This window comes from Leptonychotes weddellii, chromosome 2 (assembly GCF_054177405.1).
Source record: "Leptonychotes weddellii isolate Sample4059 chromosome 2, ASM5417740v2, whole genome shotgun sequence".
Classification (NCBI taxonomy): Eukaryota; Metazoa; Chordata; class Mammalia; order Carnivora; family Phocidae; genus Leptonychotes; species Leptonychotes weddellii.
In genome coordinates, this window is record NC_138370.1 from 114,521,301 (window position 1) to 114,538,327 (window position 17,027).

The 17,027-nt window shown below is 43.3% G+C and overlaps 1 protein-coding gene across 5 annotated transcripts in view; it reads right to left on the reverse strand.

The window, feature by feature from the left end:
- The window catches only part of AFF1 (ALF transcription elongation factor 1), a 98,553-nt gene that overhangs the window by 23,893 nt on the left and 57,633 nt on the right, over window positions 1-17,027 (reverse strand). For all 5 annotated transcript variants that reach the window (XR_014142945.1, XR_014142944.1, XM_081812189.1 and 2 more), the window contains exons 9-10: window positions 13,782-13,938; window positions 7,888-8,835 (exon numbers count right to left, since the gene is read on the reverse strand). Coding sequence is in view for 3 of the 5 variants with exons in the window: in XM_081812189.1 (XP_081668315.1) it covers window positions 7,888-8,835; window positions 13,782-13,938 (1,105 nt within the window). In the remaining 2 variants the exon portion in view is untranslated. The remainder of the gene's footprint in view (window positions 1-7,887; window positions 8,836-13,781; window positions 13,939-17,027) is intronic.

A 17,027-nucleotide genomic window follows, 5' to 3' on the forward strand; every position in this document is an offset into this window, starting at 1 on the left:
AGACATTCTGCAAACCCATGCACCTGAGTGTGCGCGGCCATTCAGCCCTTCAGCTCTCCTCTGGAAAAACACTTTCTCTCTTGTTTCAAAACGGATCATTCAAGGTGGCTTATAAAGGTACAGGTTTCTAATCACTTGGTGTGTGCGCAAGTGAGAATATGAAGAAGGGAAAATATGGGGAGAAGAGAAATGGAATCCAAGGGAAGGCTTCTACCCTCTTCGAGGCTCATTCTGCATGGCCGGCACAAGCCTGACGGCCCCCCGACAGCATCCAGACAGAACTCCGACATGGCTGGTCCAAAGTGACAGAGTTCAAAGACTTAGTGCAAAAATGGGAAACATACTTACATTTACATTGATAAAATGTTGAAGTGGTGATGTTTTAGATATACTGGATTAAATAAAAATTTAAAAATTATTTTCACTGGTTTCTTGCCTTTTTATAGTTTTTAATGTGGCTACTAGAAAATTTAAAATCACATATATGGTTTACATTGTATTCCTAGTGGACAGTATTGTACTACAGTTTTCTAGAGCCACTCTGCAAATTAGGCTCTGAACTTCCAATTAGCCAATTCAAAGAGGAATTATAAAATGTACAGGTTAGGGGTGACTGGGTGGCTCAGTCGTTTACGTGTCTGACTCTTCATTTTGGCTCAGGTCATGATCTTGGGGCTGCAGGATCGAGCCCCTGTCGGGCTCTGTGCTGAGCCAGGAGTCTGCTCAAGATTCTCTCTCTCCCCCTCTGCCCCTCCCCCTCCTCTAACAAAATAAGTAAAATTTAAAAAATAAAATGTACCGGTTAGATAAGATAAAAACAAACCAGTTGCTCAGAAATATAACCATTTATTACAGAAGACTACAGAAAAAGCACCCTGGGGGACCCTAGTAAGATAATGTGACGTAAACAAACAGGCACATCTTAAAGGCACAGCTGAAGGAAGACAGGGAATTTGACACAGCTGTTTCTCTTGTGGCCTCAGCATGGATGTCATTGGCCAGCAGCAGAATTCTGGAGCACAATTCAGAAGAAATGAAAGGCGCTGGCACATGCCAGGAGAAGCCTCCTGGGGTTCCGCAGGGCACACAGATCCCCATCCAACAATTCGTAATGGCGACCCTTGAGGGACCGTCAATGCTGGCAGAGAAGAGAGAGTAAACTGGAAATGACTGGGTTAAAATAGAACCCTGCTATTCTCCTTGTCAGTTAAGAACCTACTGTGCCCATGAGTCTCTGCCCAGTGAATTCTCCTCCATCTTAGATTAAGGGCTGGAAAGTTGGTTTAGCAAGCAGTGAGAGATGATGGGAGATTTCTCTCTGGGCAAAGTCACTGAATTTGCTGAAATATCCAGACAGATATTAACTTGTACATGTGGTAGATAGCAATATATACTTTTTCCAGTGGAAGGTGTTTCTAGGCAATTAATGACACATAGATAAGTCCCCATGGGAAAACTAGACATCAACTGTCCACAAGGTTACTTCCTTAAAACAAAACAAAACAAAAAACCACCAAACCCCAGAGGTGGAATAAGAGTTCATTTTTGTTTGTCTATCTTCACACTGCTTAGGACATGCTGGTTAGGACGATAAACCAAAGTGGCAGACGTTATACACCACACATGAAAATAAGACTCACAGTGAGGCAACCCTCACGAACTGGACATACCCCTGGCTTGTGCCAATTGGTGACTCAAGAGAACAGCCAGAAAACCCCAAGAAATCACCAAACATAAACGCTGACACTAACATTTCACACCTGTGTTGGCACTTACTGGAGTAATATGCTCATGACACTGATAGGCCGCACTGACAAACTGATCATATTCTGTAAGTTGGTAGAAAGTAAGCCATTAAACCCAATGAAGCAACATTCCCCTTCTGGTGACTGTCCTCGCTTGACTGAGTTCAAGTCTGTGGGCTTGAGGTCAGTGTTTCTGTACACTATGCACTTGAAACCCTGTCATCTTCTGTCTGGAACAATCACAGAGGCTTCCCCAGAGTATTTGTCAAGTGGCACAGAAAGTAAGTTGAGAGGCTGAGGGGCACAGCTGAGGCCCCCGGAAGCAGGACGGTGCTACAACTCTAAGTGGCTGGATTTAGGAAAGGGCCATTAAAGAGGGCACCAAGCAGTACTGAGTGGCAGGAAATGCAGTCTTGAATTCCAAGACCGAAAAGCAGGAGGCAAGGAGTTCTTCAGATTTTTCTGGGACAAGCAGCCATTTGAAAATGAGAGAAGAGTGATATACTCTTCAAGAGGAAAAAGAAGTCTCCTGCGCCTGTGGCTTAACCACAGATCAAGCCCTGTTACATGGAACCCCGTGTAAGCTCTGGGCTTTGGAAGTTCCCTTTTTCCAAAAGGATAAGCATCTCAACAGGGCCTGCATCAACAACAAAAGGAGGCTGCTGGCTGATGACTGGTTCTTAACTAACTTGTTTGCTTTTCTTAACCTGTTGGGTCAGGAGGCCAGGGATTACCTGCCAGATGCCACACCCTCTCCAGAGTACAGCAGAGGGCAAGTACGAAGACCATAAAAGGAAGAGGGGGGCTGTGCTGGGCCAAGTTGGTTTCTGAAGGAGAACACCTTCAGGGCAGCCTCCTGCCTGCCCCAGCATCTGGCTCACTATCTAAGAACCTACAGGTAGCAAAGGGAAAATGAAGACAGCTTTTCCAAAACGGACACTCATTTTAGGCCACAGAGTTTCTACCAGGAGCTTAGCTATGACAGAGCCAAGGAGCATCTGAAAAGGAAACGGACATAGAAGGGTAGGTGGGGGTGAGAACGCAGCACACTGGAGTGGCAGGAATGGGGACAACAGAGGGACTGAGCCAGGATGGCACTCTGTCAGAGTCAATACACTGATCTTCAACTGTGACCTTGTGCCTCTCTCCAATAATGCCCCCAACCAGACACCTGGGTACCAAAAAAACCAAAACCAAAACCAACCAACCAACCAACCATCAGGTATGAAAGAGAAGAACATCACTGGACTGGGAGGAGTCAGCATGAGCTCCAGAACTACTTCTGCTAAGCACCCAAGAGATGTCAGAGCCCTCCTGGATCACCTCTAGAAAAGGAAGCAGCTGAGCAAGTAACCCGTAGGGTCTTGGCACTCAAACTGTAAGACCGTCACCTCCCTCCGGGAAGCAAGTGGGCTTGGTAGCACCTGGGGACAGGAAAAGTGGAGAAGCAGCCTTCTGGGAAATTCGGGATTTGCCTCTGCAAGAGGTGCACTAAGATGATGATGACACAGTGGACACCAGGTCCAATCAGTACCAAGAACGAGGGCGGGGCCTTACTGAGAAGACAGATTACAGTCACTGGGATAAGTACTACAGAAAAGGAAAATTAACCCACTGTCCCCCCTTCTTCTTGGTGAGGAAATACACAGGCATAAGAATGGTTTAAAACAGCCTTGGCAACCATGCTTATTCGGTTATGATGCTCTTCTTAGGGCAATTAACAAGGCATGAAGAAATCAGACATCAGTGGCTTTAGGAAACTATAAGGGATGACTTTCAAACCCTTGATTTTGAAGAAGACTAACTGGAAATGTTGGTCTGAATAAACAATCCAAGGAAAGACAGTCAGATCTTGGATAGAAGGGACTGAACCAACCATCCGCAAGCAATAAAAATGCACACTTTCCCACCACATCCCATAACTTCCTGTTCCCATTCCCCAAAACTGACATAAATGATAGTTCTGAAATGTAATTTCCAAAAATGCCAAAGTTTCTTGGTCAGTGAAGCAACTGTTCAGAAAAATGAAAAGGGAGACTTGAATGAATATACCTCCTTGTTCATATATTTGTCTACATAATGGTCAGGACAGTCTGGCACTTTATTTGAGAGGCGATCTATACAATGATTGAAACTAAATGAGATATTATAGGGACGTCTGGGTGGCTCAGACAGTTAAGCATCTGCCTTCGGCTCAAGTCATGATCCCAGGGTCCTGGGATCAAGTCCCACGTCAGTCTCCTTGCTCTGCAGGAAGCCTGCTTCTCCCTCTCCCTCTGCCTCCCGCTCCCCCTGCTTGTGCTCTCTTTCCCCGTCAAATAAGTAAATAAAATCTTCTTTAAAAAAAAAAAAAAAAAAGAGCTATTACCTACAAAAGTGTCTAGAACACTTAACTCACACACAGAGCGCTATGCAAGTTAGGTGTGTTGTTAGAACACTCTCAATTGTGCTCAACTGACTGTATTTATTCTATTGTACTTCTCGACTTCCATGTCTTCCTAGCCTGGAAAACATAAGCTTGGTTTGCAAATTATATAAATGAAAATACAAGTTGTATTTTAAATTCTAAACCGTAAGCTAAATGATGAAATTTGTAGTTTCTGTAGGGAGTACTACGTCAAGTCATGCCTATTTTCTCCCACAGTTTTCTCCATTTTTCATCATGAACTGCCCCCTGCCCAGTCCTTTAAGGTAGTAAATACTTTTCTCCAGGGGCCACATCTGACAACTGCAGCAGAACTGCTGTCATCCACCATTTCGTCCTTAGGATGATCCTCTCCTGCTTTTAAGTCTAAAATGGCTTCAAGGATCTGTTAACCCTCTGAAAATATTTGCTAAATTTTGCACCACAAAAGGAACAGACAGAATTTAAATGAAAAACTAAAGTTCAGGGGCGCCTGCCCGGCTCGGTCAGTAGAGCATGCGACTCAATCTCAGGGTGGTGAGTTTGAGCCCCATGTTGGGCATGGAGTCTACTGAAAAATTAAAAAAGAAAATATAGAAGAACAAAATTTCACTAATGCGAAGGATCAGGCACATTCTTCAACTGCTCAGAGAGCTTTTTTTTTTCTAGTGTTCACACTGAAAATGAAAGCAATGAACAAATCTTCACCATCCAAATTTGTGGAAAACTGCTCAGGCTTGAACAGAGACCAGCCTTGCCTGCCTTGGGGCCCAGGTGCACACGCTGGGGGAAAGCAGCTGCTCTGTGGGAAAGGCCGAACAGTGGGAGTCAGGGTCCCAACAGGAAAGGGGGGAGCCTGCCCACACTGGGAAGGAGCTCAGGTTCATATGATCAATATTCATAGTACCTGGAACCCAGCAGGAATAAAACCAAAAGACCAGGATTCGCTGATCATGAAATAAGTATACAGTTGGATTACTTTTAAATTGACTTATCTGACAGCTTCTAACTAGTGACATACTTTAGGCAAGGAATTCCTCGTTGCCTAGATCCATGATGTCAAAACCGAGCACACTGGAGGAACATCTCGATCCAAAGAACTAGCTTTGTACAATCTCAGCCCTGTGATATGGCTCTGTTCCAGCGGTTCCCAGCTCCGCTAGACATCAGGATTTAGAAAACATCAATGGAGACGGGGAAGGAAGAGGGTGCAAACCCTGCCATCGGCCATAAAGGCTCCTAGGGTGACCATCACGTGTAGCCAGGTCTGGAACCACTGGTTTGGACCCTGATCCTGTCGGTGTCACAGCAGAGAGGCAAACTGTTCCCAGGGGCAGATCTCTCTGCTGCCTGCCAAAGCATTCAAGAAAGCATGTATCTGACTCAGCTGAGGGGGTCATTATTTCTCCATCCTCTAGACAGAGAACTAAATGAGCTGCCCTAGTGGAGCAAGGCCAAGGGCTGGGAACGGCTTTTTAGAGTGCACGGCTCACATACTCAACAGGGAGAGCGGAGTTTCCCATTTCAGAGTTATAGTCAATTGCTTCTGGATTTGCACTGGGGTATGGACTGGGATGAGAACTGTCTGGGGAGCCTCCAATTTCTAACATTCCCACCTGGTTAGTAAGTATTTTAGAAGTGAATACTTCTCCCCACTCCAGCTAATGCAGAAGGTTCACTAGAGACTAGACAAGATCATGACAGCTGGGGGATAAGTGATAAAAAGATTTCCCAGGAGGAAGGAGAGGTAAAGGACTGCAATTTTTTTTTAAAGATTTGTTTATTTTAGAGAGACAGAGAGAGCAAGAAAGAGCAAATGGGGGGAGGTGCAGAGGTAGAGAATCTTCAAGCCGACTCCCCGCTGAGCATGGAGTCTGATGAAGGGCTTGATCCCAACACCCATGAGTTCAAGACCTAAGCTGAAACCAACAGTCAGAGGTGCCCCCAAGGAGTGTATTTTTTGAAACTTTCTTGGGGATATGAGATGCAGGAAACTTTTTCTTAGCCGGGCCCATCACAATTTCATCCATGAAGTTTTACGCTTTTAACACACACACAGTCTTAAAAGTTATCTGACATGGGAATATGCCCTCTTCTAGCTGAAACAGCACCACCAATGAGGACTGGATCCCACCCGCTTGAGCTGCCGGCTGCGGTTATGGTGGTAATACACACCCTCACATCTCATTCAACAAGCTTCTGAAGAAAACAGTCGCCCTTTGCTATTTGATAAAGTCATGTTGTATTTTTAACCTGCTAGAGTAATTGGTCAAATCACAGAAAGGACAACAGGCTTCATGATCTTTTTGTCCTTTGTTATTCTTAGCTCAACTTCCACGACTGAGGAAGAAGTTTTTTGTGTGCTTATAAGAGTGTTAAAAATTTTTATCCCTTGTCAGCAGGAAAGACTTGGTCCTTCTTGTGCCTTTCACTCTGAATCTTGAACAGATTAGGTTGGAATGCCACTGGGGGAAAAATTCACTTATCTTTTACCATGAAGCATCAGCAAAAAGTATATCAGGAGCTCAGTGATTCAGAATCTAGGAAGGAAGGAGACTGTCCAAAACAGTGGTATGTCCAAGTTAACTCAGGATCTTAAGTAGTGTATAAATGTGTGTTTGTTTGGGTTTTTTAAAAGATTTTATTTATTTATTTGGCAGAGAGAGAGAGAGCACAAGCAGGGGGAGTGGGAGAGGGGGAAGCAGACTCCCTGCTGAGCAAGGAGCCCGATCTGGAACTCAATCCCAGGACCCTGGGATCATGACCTGAGCCGAAGGCAGACACTTAACCAACTGAGCCACCCAGGTGCCCCATGAATGTTGTTCTTTTCCCACTATGTTCGTTCCTTAAATGAAATTTCTAAAAATCGTGATAACTAAAATGACAGATTTTCAATACCGCACAATATACCATTATCAGTCCAGTATTACTCAACAAGGAATCCTAACCATGAGTTTAACAGCTCTATAACTTTTTTTATAATGTTCTGTTTACTAATAAAAGTCTTTAATAGAGGTCACAAATTCTAAATCTGGTAGTTTCAAATTAATGAGGTGTCAGGCAGCCATGAGTTAAAATACAGATGTAGTATCGGTATTAAAAAGGATCCTACCACAGTAGTAAAATTTAGCATATAGCAGTTCTTTCAGTAATTCAGAATACTTATTAACATTTTAGTTCAGGGCGCCTGGGTGGCTCAGTTGGTTAAGCGACTGCCTTCGGCTCAGGTCATGATCCTGGAATCCTGGGATCGAGTCCTGCATCGGAGTCTGCTTCTCCCTCTGACCCTCGCCCCTCTCATGCTCTCATTCTTTCTCTCTCAAATAAATAAACAAAATCTTTAAAAAAAAAAATTTTCAGTTCATGTAAGATATTAATTTCTAGGGCAAAACTTAGTAATGGGTAGAGTGGTAAATACCAATGTTATCAGAAAAAATAAAAGCATACCCCGAAATGCTACATTATCCTATAACAAGATATCCTTTTCCACATCTGCCTCATCTTTTCTCCAACTAGGAGGACTGCTGCAGGATCTAGCATATGCCAATGCCCGGGGGCAGAGTGGGAAGCATGCTGGTCCACAATGACAGGGTCACTCTGGTACAGGAGCAAAGGCTACATCACATCAGAGCAAAGATTTCCTGCCTCTTCTAAGACAATCCAAGGGTCAAAGCCAGCCCCAGGCCAACAGCACGTACAATCCACACTGCAGAGGGAGGCCAGGCCCCCTTCACTCACCTTTCTTTTTTTAGCCAACTTGCTTGAATTGTCAGAGCCCCTCTTCTCCGAATCGAGCTTCTTCCCTGCGGGGGGCTGCTTGTCCTCGGCTTTCCTCGGACGGCCCCCCTTGCCAGGAAGCTGGGGTATCCGGGAAAGAAGGTCCAGGGTTATCTTCACCATCAAGATTGGAGGGGGAGGAGTGTCCCTGAGCGGGGACAGCAGCTTGGGGTCTCTCGCGGGCCCCGGGAGCTTGTCCTTCCTGCGGTCCTCCTGGACGACCACAGCGCGCCGGCAGCCACTAGTCCTGCCGCCGCCGCCGCCGTGGGGTGGGCCCTGGCTCTGGGTCAGGGGAACCAGGGCAAAGTGCTCGGGGCTCCTGGCCCCCGCATCGTCCTTCGTGGGCTCCGGGCCCGAGAGCGCCGTTGAGGGGGCCAGCGGCGCGCTCCTGTGCTTCTTCCGCTCGCTGGGGCTAGGCGCCGCGGGCTTGGGCTCTCTGCTGTCTCCGGCACGGGGCCTCCCTTTCGTCTTCACCTTGGGCTTGTCTTTGGAAGGCTGGTCTTTGGAGCCGTACAGAGGGGGTCCTGGCTCACTTTCCACCTGCAGGCCGGCCCGCGAGTCCGCCTGGGCCGAGGCCTTGACGGGCTTCTTGGGCTGTTTGGTCCCGACGGTCTGCCTCGGCGGGGGTTCCTGTTGCGCGGGGGACTTCTGGCAGCTTCTCTTGCCGGCGTGGGGGCCTTCAGAGGAGCCCCGAGGGGCTTTGCTGGAGCTTTTGAGGGGAGGATCTTTGGATTCCGAGCGCTCGTGACCAGGGGTGGGGCCGCCGCTGTCGCCCCCACCCTTGCCCTTACTGTCGGGGGGCCGAGGCAGGGGCTCTGCACTCCCCTGCGCCTCCGGGGGTGCTGCCGGCTGGTTGACTTTGGTTAGCCAGTTGTCCAGCTGCCATTTGTTTGTTGTAGGAGGCTCAGGCTAAAAACAAAGGACAAGAGAAAAATGTGAACTGACCAAGGATGGTAAGTTCTTCTGTGTTAGTCAACCAATTGTACAGGACTCTCCCAGGGAGATGCAATCATTCCAAAACCTAAGAATTCGAGTCCTTTTTATCCTTCTCTAATTACAGGTCAGAGTCTCTTAATAATTAACTCTTAACACAATCTTCCAATCTGTTTGTGCTACAGGAATTTTTGCTGTAGCAGATATTGACTACTGATAGACCATGAGATACCGACCACTAACCACTGCTGAGAAAAAATCTTTGTAATATTAAGTATTTTGTCCTAATGGTAATTACAGTGTAATTTAGACAGAACTGACACATTTTGGCTCGCAAACTATCCGAGAATGAAGGGAGAAACGAAGAAATAACAGAACCGTTTTATCAAAAGGATTTTCAGAAGGCTAATGAATAAACTAATTCTTAGTGATTACCTATAGGCTTTATCCTGTTTTTTGACATACTTTTCAATTGAAAATAACTTTCCTCAAGACTTGACTTCATCTATTTACTTAAAAACATTAAACATTTATACATGACAAGGTTTGCAGTATATCATGGATTACAGCCTGATTTTCAAGTTTTGCACCTTGGTAAAAGAACAAGTGACGTCACATTAACCAATTAAATTGGTCCCTAAATTTAGTCCCACTTGAATTCTTTAAAAATCAAACATTAAGTCTCTTCTTACAGACAATCTTATCTGAAATAGCATCTATTTTTCTAAGAAACATAGGGAGGCTCCAGAGCACACAATTAAAAGCAGTGAGATTAGACTGTTTATATGTACATCTGATCTGACGAACAAACAGAAGTTCCTGACTTCTGTATCCCAACATGTCTCTCCAAGTAGATTATTAACAGAAGACCCAATGACATTTGTATCTCCAAGTTCCACTATTATGTCTTGCATATAGTGGTGTACATGAGGTATTTACTTAAGCATATTACTGTACCTATACATCTTATGCCATATGGAAACATCTGTGTGTAACAGAGTAAGCAATGATCACACCTTTTGAAAGGGCATTACATCACCGACATGCTACATGTTTTTAAGATCCATTCATTCTGATGGGTGGTTTGTATGAATGACTAAATCACAAACAGTGCACGAGGAAGTTAACTGAAAGATAGTCCACATGGGATTTAACTGGTTAGATGATGGATAAGGAGATTGCTCCAGTAGGTGGATGGTATTTTACAGGGAAAGATTGCTAACAATTTTCCCGAGTGGAACGTTCCAAATAATTCAACTCTTTAAAAACACAACAACACATCAAGACATGTGGATATAATGTAAGAGTCTGGAGCCAGGAAAAAGTTAGGTAATAAAATGATCAGGTAGGTAGTTTGGGCTTGGTGTATTACAGCAGAAGAGGAACTTTAAGGAACCAGGTAGGACCAAACTTCGGCCATGAAGAGGGCTGCAGAACTGTTTTTTCTGCCTACCCTTTTATTGCTGCTTAATAAAATAGATCTCCGTCAATATCAACTCTACATCTAGGCTCTCATTTGAATTTCAGAGCAGGGCGGAGGGAAGAAGGAAACTACTCTAATGTGCCAGGCATTTATTTTGCCACAGGAAATCTCAAACTGAATTCCATATTCGAACAAGACAGGAGGACAGTTAAGGGTGGAGAAAAGATCAGCACCCAATACCTACTTGTCAAACGATATTTCCTGCAAACACTTTAGGGTGTGGTAATCCAGGTGGCTCACTGGGGACCAGGCATTAGGATATATCACTTGCCACTCACCTTAGGAACCAAACCCTTCAAACTCTTCTTTGGGACGGGTATGGACCTCTCAACAGGGCTAAGTTTATAGCCCCATTTGAATCACTGACATGCTCTATAGAAGAGTATTTATTCATGAACCAAAAAGGAAAGTCATTCCTGGTATAAATAACATCTGCTCTCCCCCCACCCCAAAACAGGGCAGTATAAGATACATTTAGTAGGAATGTCCTACTAAAGGAATGTCCTGATTACAGAAATAAAACACATTTTCTTCCACTGTGGTCCTAAAAATGTCTAGAAGGGAGGCATATGGCCCAATTGCAGGGTAAAATTGAGTTTATGTGCCCAGGCAAGAAGAAAGGGTAGGGCCAGTCCTTTCTACAGACCTGCTATAAAGACAGAAAATGTATAGAATTCTTCTAAGGTCAGATATTTGGGTGTTGGGATGGGGAAAACTTTAACATAAGGGATTGACTCAAATTGATTTCACAATGAATTTTAAGTCTAAGTGCTAGGTAGGATCAAGGTTTGGACTCTGCTTTCTTGCCCTGCCTTTCCTCGCGGCCCATCGCCAGCCTCCCAGGGCTGGTGCAACCCAAACACAGCACACCGGGCATGAAAAAATACCAGACTGGTCTTCATTAGGTGTTTTCAGAAATGTCTGACTGCACGTCCCTTTACGTACAACTCCTCACATTGTCAGAAGTTCGTGTATTTTAAGGTGAATTGTGATATTGAATAAAAAGTTCTGAGCTATGCACAAATATGCCTTTTTTTTTTTTTTTAAAGTAAAATCATCGTCATTACGAGTAGGAGTCCTAAAATGAAAGGAAAAGGAAGAGGAGAGAAGTGTGAGAGAGAGGCATAGTGTCATAGGGAAAAAAGGCTTCAGAGTTAGATGGCCAAGGGCCGGAATCTTGGTGTTGCTAACTTTTTACAGGTGAAAAGACAGCTCAACCTCACAGGGTTGGCAGAGAGCTAACTCAGATAATTCATGAAAAAGTACCAAGTGTCTAAGAGGCAAACCAACAAAGGTAGTTTACTACAGGGAAAAAAAAAAAGGACAATGAAGAGATTAGAAAAGTAAGGAGATCCTTGGATAACTGAGAATAGAAGCATTTTTTCTGAACCGAAGCAGGAAAAAGATGACTTGTCCTACATATTTTGAAAAGCTGAGATTTACATTTTGATTCACACCATAAAGCAGACACTGAAAGAGTCTTTCCCCCAAGTTCGCCGCCCACCCATTGACAGGCATAGGACATTTCAGATCTCTTAGGATCACTGGCCTACTTTGTCAAATGACCTTAAAATGGAGCCATAAAAAGCAAAATTCTCTAAAAAAATCTAAAAATAGATTTAAAAAAGGTTAAAACTAGTAACTGTGGCTTATTGTGGAATTCATGTTACTCTCACACAGGAGATTTACAATAAGGCAGGTATCGAGGGAGAGAAGGTAGTTAAATACAGTGGGAAAAATTAAAGGTTTAAAATCTAGACCCAGACAAAATATTTCTGGTGAAGTCAAGTGTCAGGACATGACATACAAACTATGCCCAAGTCTAGATAGATTTGCTCATCAACACAAAGGTACAAATATGAGCCTATTTGGTAAGGTGCTTTAAAAAAAATAAAGTGTAGAATGGGAACATTTCTTTTTCAACTAAGAGTCTCTACATCTACTCCAGTAACCTTCTGGGCAATAAGATCTAATGGTTTCATTAATACAAACACCAGATTAAATTTTTCTTCCAAGTTTCAATTATTCAGCCAAATCTGTACCATTTCCATTTTATTTGAAGGGAATTTTATTATTTAATCCGATTCTCTTATCTTAGTAACCGAATAAGCATGCAGATTTCTCTAATTGAATAAGGTGAGACATAAAGCAAAGATCTTATAAACAGGGAACAATCACACAATTTGTCTGCAGAGCATATTCAATATCTTTTTTCCTGAGGCACAGAAAAATGATTTCAATAGTAATTAGTATCACACAAGGAAACAGCCCCCAGAAATACACAGAGCAGTTTCCAAAATCTGAAAGGCATTTTAAGTGCAGTTAATGCTGATTCATGTGTATTCACTCCAGAAAATATTTATTGAGCACTTACTCTGTGCCAGACATAAATTCATATCTAACAAAAAAATGACACTCGGTTATTTTTCCAGCCTCCCTTGCCCTCGGCCACGGCTGTTAAGGCCCACTGCAGGTCCTCCAGATGCATTCGGTTAATGCTCTCGTGGAACTGCCTTGGTTGCTAAATGGCAGAGACAAATACTGGGAACTTTAACGCTTTCTTAATCAGAAAGGCTCATTTCCCAGGATTCCCATCTAAAACATGCAGAGTAATTTTCACTATATAAGCTGGTCTAATTCACCAAGAATGTCTTTCTTCCCTTTTCACCAAGTAGTCTTCCCCAGCCTAATTTTTACATTGCTACTCCAAGTTTTGAGGGAATCTGGCAGCCCTGATTGTTGTCATTAAACTTCTTGTGCTCAACGATCCAGTAAAAAATAGCATAAATCCTCCAGATAAACTTAGTGCTTGCGATTTGCCATCTCATCGGTTTATTTTACAACATCGATGTCCCAAGGGTGGGTGACAGGCAAACACAATTATCCCTGTTTTACATGTAACAAAGGGAGCAAGAAACACAACCCTGGCAAAACCACTTCGCCATCAATTTAATGCATGGCTTTTAGTGATTCAAAAATAGAACCTCTGATGACTTATTTCTAGTTCACATTCCTGCCCTTTGCTAAATTGGGCTGTCTCCTTTTGATTTCCTTAATTCATGCATTCCTGAAATTTCAGAAAGAATTTTCATTAAGATTAAAACAGGAGCCTACTAAAAAATGAGTTTTCTTTTTCAACAGAAGGGAAAAGAAAATGGTGTGCAAACATTCTTAGTGAGTTGCTCTTCCAAACAACACCAGCGGCAACAGAGAAGAACTTATCAGAAGACTGCTCACCGAAACCTCTAGGGCTGAATGTATGGTAAGAAGTAAACAGAAATGGCTGGCTCTACACAGCCCGGGGGCAGGAAAAGAGCTGCCCCACGGGACAGAACCACTCGGGCCAGGGTCAACGCTGGCCCACAGCCGACTCTAGCCCCAAAAGACAGAGCGCTGCCATCTTAGCTCGCCTCTCTGCCTCCTGGAGGGGACACGGTACCTCAGGAGCTGGAGTTTCTAGGGGTTCATTCTCTTCGCTGTCACTTGAGCTGCTCTCGCTCTCCGAGTCCGAGGAGCTGTCTGAGTCACTGGTGCTCTCTGACTCGGCACTGCTGGAATGTGCTGAGGCCGCTGCTTCCGGAAGCGACTGCGGAGCACTGTGAAGTAACCCCAAGAGAGAATCTGAAGACACCTCACAAGGTGGACGTTGTCCCTCTCCACTCATTTCCCCCATTGGCCATTGTTCTGCTACTCAAAAGAAAGGGCCTCAATATTACCTAATATTACTAAATTACCATACCATCCAGTTGAGAGAAAGGCCCAGAGGGGCTCAAAAACCAGTGAAAAATCCTTAAAATAGCACACCAAATAACTACATAGACGAGAAGCCTGTGGAATTTTGCTCCTGAAGAACATTGTGAGCTATACAAAATTTACGATCAACGGTGGTGCTTTCTATCGGAATTTGGTAAACCACAGCATGGACAGGCTGCCTATTTTTCTAAATAAAGTTTTATTGGAACATGTCCACACCCATTATTTTATGTATTATCTATGTCTGCTTTTATACTATGGAAGTAGAGTTGAATAGTTTCGAGACAGGCTAGATGGCCCACAAAGCCTAAAATATTTACTTTCTGACCCTTTAAAAGTTTACTTTAAATGGATATACATTAGCCCAAAGAAGTTAATTTATAAAAGGAAAGCCAATACATTAAAATTTCCCTCTATTCTCTATGAAAACTAACCAAATGGTAGCCAGAGAATTACTAAATATAATATATTGAATATAAATGGTGTTCCTCTAGAAAGTGACCTCAAAGGTAATCCAGTCACACTCTTGGGCAGAATTATAAAAGAGGCCTTTCCTTATGAGAGGCTTAGGATCACCCCCAAATACCAGCCAAAGTAGAGACTAACTACTCCAAGTTTTAAGAATAGGGTAATCAGGGCGCCTGGGTGGCTCAGGTCATGATGCCCAGGTCCTGCGATCAAGCCCCATGTCCGGCTCCCTGCTCAGTGCAGAGCCTGCTTCTCCCTCTCCCTTTGCCTCTCCCCCTGCTTGTGCTCTGTCTCTGCCTCTCCCTCTCAAATGAATAAATAAAATCTTAAAAAAAAAAAAATAGGGCAATAACTCTAGGTCAGTGAGACGTACTTCTGGACACATACAGAATTTCACAACCTGTGTTAAAAGCCTGCCCCAGATGGAATCAGCCAGAGCAGTAAATCAATAACTATAATCTTTTGAAAGCATCCACATCTACCTAAGATACTAAATAACTTATTAAATAATACTGTTTATTAAAATAAGCAGAACAAAAAAATATTAGATAAAAAGTCACTAGTTGAAGTAATTTTAAAACACACACACTATGCTATGATGTAATTTCCTCATATAAAAATGCTACATCAAATTTGTGATCACTTTCACATTGGTAGCTTAAGTCAGTGATGAATGAGATGCACTTTCAATGTTATTGCTGCTTCTAATTTATGCCCACTTTTCCTTTTTTCTTTTCCTCCACTTTTAAGTTAGGCTATTTCGTCATAATTTATGGGACATTACAAGCCACCAGAAATTACTGAACAGAACAGAACATAAATAAATGAGCAGAGCTTATGAATACATGATCTTCCTCCACATGAACTATAACATCACCTGTTAGGCAGGAAGAGTTTCTTGCTGCGCTTGTCTCAATGGATGACCACATGTCAAGGAGTATAACCACTACCACACAGTTTAACTCTTTGTCCACGGAAGGCAGGTATTGGTGTATTAAATCATTAAATTCAGTACCAGAGGAAAATATTATAAAGGTAGTTTAGAGACAACTCCCACTTCCAAAAATTAAAGCATCTAATTTTCTGAAATATGGCAGCAGTTTGCAAAGTGAAAAGAGTGCCATTTTTCATCACACTAAAATGCACTCTAGCTCATTTTTAAAAGCAGCTGAAGGGCGCCTAGCTGCGCTCCATCAGTAGAGCATGCAACTCCTGATCTCAGGGTTGTGGGTTCAAGTCCCATGTTGGGTACAGAGATTACTAAAAATCTATTTAAAATCTATTTATTTATTTACAAAATGAAATAAAATGAAAGCAGCTAAACAATTAGAAATTAATGACTGAGAAAACAGGAACTATGGAAAACAATTTACAGAAATGATTCAGCTTTACAATTTTTGAAAACAGCAAATAAATTTCCCATAAAAACTTTCATAAAAACATTGGGCTTTTCAGCATAACTTTTAAAATATTGGTTATATAATACTGATGAAAGTGATTTAAGCTTTTTTTTTTTTTTTTAAGATTTTATTTATTTATTTGAGAGAGAGAATGAGAGAGAGAGAGCAGGAGAGGGGGGAGGGTCAGAGGGAGAAGCAGACTCCCTGCCGAGCAGGGAGCCCGATGCGGGACTCAATCCTGGGACTCCAGGATCATGACCTGAGCTGAAGGCAGTCGCTTAACTAACTGAGCCACCCAGGCGTCCCTTAAGCTTATTTTTAAACTCTCAAAAAATTATTTAATTAAAGATTTTATTTATTTATTTGACAGAGAGACAGAGAGAGAAAGCACAAGCAGGGGGAGTAGCAGAGGGAGAGGAGAAGCAGACTCCCCGCTGAGCAGTGAGCCTGATGTGGGGCTCTGTCCCAGGACCCTAAGATCATGACCTGAGCCAAAGGCAGACACTAACTGACAGAGCCACCCAGGCGCCCCCAAAATTTTATTTATTTTTAAAGATTTTATTTATTTACTTGAGAGAGTGAGAAAGAATGAGCACAAGGGAGGGGAGGGGCAGAGGGAGAAGCAGACTCCCTGCTGAACAGGGAGCCCAACTTGGGGCTCGATCCCTGGACCCCGAAATCATGACCTGAGCCGAAGGCAGATGCTCAACTGAGCCCCCCAGGCACCCCATGAACTCTCAGAAATTTTAAACATCCAAACTGATGATTTAGGTGGGTACAGGGACTTTCTCTTTTATAGAGTTAACAAGCTCTCCAAGGCTGATTTAAGCTTCCAAAAAATTAAACAGGTACTTTCTTCTTTTTTTTTATTCTTATGTTAATCCCCATACATTACATCATTAGTTCTAGATGAAGTGTTCCATGATTCATTGTTCGTGCACAACACCCAGTGCTCCATGCAGAATGTGCCCTCCTCAATACCCACCACCAGGCCAACCCATCCTCCCACCCCCCTCCCCTCTAGAACCCTCAGTTTGTTTCTCAGAGTCCATCGTCTCTCATGG